Raw genomic sequence first — 2,611 nt, forward strand, 5'->3', positions numbered from 1 at the left:
ACGTGAAAAATATTTAATTGGGCTTAAAGAGGGTAAGTAGCAAAGTCATGGAAGGTGGACGTCCCGAGGGGACCAATATTGGAAACTCACAATTGCCGATGTAAGGGTGGTCTTGGTAACCTTGTGCATTATGTCACACTTTATATTTTGGGGATGTACTAGTCATCTCAAGTTCTTTTCTCCAGTCGTGTTAATAAAACACACTGGGCCCTTTCAGCAGAGAGAGCTGAACCCATATAGGCTAAGTGTGGTTTTAGGAAGGCCAAGTTATACAACCCATGTTAAGGTTTTAAATGCATGATAAACCTTATTTCCTATCCCGAAATGGTGTATATATATATATATATATGTTATTGCATATGGTTATTTTATTTGGCTTTAAATTTATGGCATTATCTTATTTTTATACCTGAGTAACATGCTAGCGTTTACCCTGATAACTATCTTTGAGTGTTGTATCCTAATGCGATATAGGTACCGACCATACTACCATTCCCCCTGCCCAGTAACTTGGATTCGGGGATAGCTTTGAGTCAGATTAAACTAGTGAGCTTCTATCCTCCGAAAGACTCCATTTCATGCTATGGAATATTTTTTATTTTTGTAATTTCATTGGATTTGGTTTTGGCTATTGTCAGGGGCATGTCCTAACTGAATTTTTCTTTATTTTGGTTAGAGTCTTTGTCAAACTACGATAGGCATGGGCGGCGCTGATATTAGTGTTTGCATTGTTATTGGTATTAGAATTGGGATTGGTATTGGTTGGATATTTGGTTGTGTCCATTTGGCTATGTTTATAGACATACTTTATTGTCTTTAAACTTATGTTGTCTTATCTTATTATATGTTTGGAATTCAGTTGACATGGGCTGGTGGCTGTTAACTTTTTACACTGTTAAACCAGACAACCAAGTTCATAAGCAATCTTAGTCACCACACTCTTGTGAAAAAAGTCTGTCCCCATTAATTTCTTGGATTTTCTTGAGTTAATACATAGAATCCTCTAAATTATTCACGTCTTACAAATTTAATACCCGAAGTGTAAACTGGCATGGAAAGGCTCGCAGTCTTTTTGTAGTGTTAAGCACTACTGCAAAGAAAGTTTTCTTGTGGCAATTAGCTTGCGGCACTAAATTGCAGGCCAAAAAAAGGATCCATGTTGCATGTTACAATGTCATTCATTTTTAAATTGCAGGGGTAGAACATGTTGGGGGAGATATGTTCGAAAGTGTTCCAGAAGCAGATGTTATTTTTATGAAGGTAAGTACCTCAAATTAATTAAAAATCTAGTACTAAAAATTAGGTTTAGCAGAAAAAGGTTATCAATTATATATGACTCAAGTCGTTTCTTCAAAATATTGACATTTTGTGTTTATTCAATGAAAGAGCATTCTTCATGACTGGAGTGATAGCCTGTGTGTGAAGTTGCTGAAGAACTGTTATAAGGCTGTTCCAGCAGAAAATGGAAAGGTGATAGTTGTTGAGACCCTTCTACCAGTGAAACCTGATCATGCTCATGCCTCTGTGATTAGCGTTTCACAATCTGATTTGACCATGTTGGCTTATACTCATGGAGGCAAAGAGCGTTCTCAACACGAGTTCGAGGCCCTAGCAACTGAAGCTGGATTCAAAGGCATTAACTTTGTTTGTTGTGTCTGCAACTTTTGGGTCATGGAATTCTACAAGTAGCTTGATCCTCCTACTTGATTCTGGGACTAGAATTGAGTGTCTCCCTTTGTTTTAATTTGTTTCTTTTCATTTGTAGCTTTTGGGTCATGGAATTCTGCAAGTAGCTAGGACCTACTACTTCATTCTGAATACCATCCATTATTTGTTGCATCATTGCTCTGGGATTGGAATTGCAACATACTCACTCTAATTCATATAAAGTGAAATGTTGGAACTTTTTTCATAGTTCAAAATAGGTGGATTTTTCAAAATCAAGAGAATTGTTGTGATTTTTTTCCATATTTATTCTTTTTACTGATGAGGTTCTTAATTACTTTATATTTTATAGATAAATAATTTGGGAATAACCAAAATAATAATAGTGGAAACTGAAAAGTAATCTTTAGATTATATCCATAAATATTTTTTTTAAGGAGTGTGTCATACGCCTACAATTCACTTAATTTGGACTAAAGAAAATATTTTGTTGCTTTGTTTGTCTAGTTTATACGCTAAAGCAATAACTTAATTATCAAATATTTATACAGTTATATATGCCGCTTTTAAATGAAAAAGATAAAAGGACAAAAATGTTTTAATCATTCAAAATTAACTAGTATTTTTTTAACTACATTTTAAATGGTGATTGAACAATTTAACAAACCAAAGGAGTAGCCTGCCGGCACCATGTTTAAAGTGATTATCATTTTAATTATTGCTACTTAGCACGTTTTTATAACTAGAGACAGGATTTTGCCATCTTTCAAAAAAAAGATTGGTCTATTTAAAGTTTATGAACTATATGAGCTTAAAGAAAATATCATAAGAAATATCATGTCAACAAAACAAACAGTACATGACATGTTAGAATTAGGTAAGTAAACAAATTCAATTTGCTAAATGGAGATACAAATACAATTATTGAGAATTAAAGCACTTCAAA

The 2,611-nt window shown here is 33.8% G+C and overlaps 1 protein-coding gene across 1 annotated transcript; it reads left to right on the forward strand.

Annotated features, from left to right (window-relative positions):
* The first annotated feature begins 888 nt into the window (after nt 1-888).
* LOC124899743 (caffeic acid 3-O-methyltransferase-like) lies at nt 889-1,970 on the forward strand. Its single transcript, XM_047414977.1, has 2 exons — nt 889-1,260; nt 1,387-1,970. Exons 1-2 carry the CDS (start codon nt 1,219-1,221, stop codon nt 1,687-1,689), a joined length of 345 nt encoding a protein of 114 aa, XP_047270933.1. The 5' UTR covers nt 889-1,218; the 3' UTR covers nt 1,690-1,970.
* Nucleotides 1,971-2,611: the final 641 nt, after the last annotated feature.

The sequence above is a fragment of the Capsicum annuum genome, chromosome 6 (assembly GCF_002878395.1).
Source record: "Capsicum annuum cultivar UCD-10X-F1 chromosome 6, UCD10Xv1.1, whole genome shotgun sequence".
Taxonomy (NCBI): Eukaryota; Viridiplantae; Streptophyta; class Magnoliopsida; order Solanales; family Solanaceae; genus Capsicum; species Capsicum annuum.

Excerpts from the sequence above, each read along its gene's own strand:
- LOC124899743 (XM_047414977.1), top strand. The coding sequence starts at position 1,219 with ATGTTCGAAAGTGTTCCAGAAGCAGATGTTATTTTTATGAAG. Across the intron at positions 1,261-1,386 it reads CAGATGTTATTTTTATGAAG|AGCATTCTTCATGACTGGAG; the intron begins GTAAGTACCTCA and ends ATTCAATGAAAG.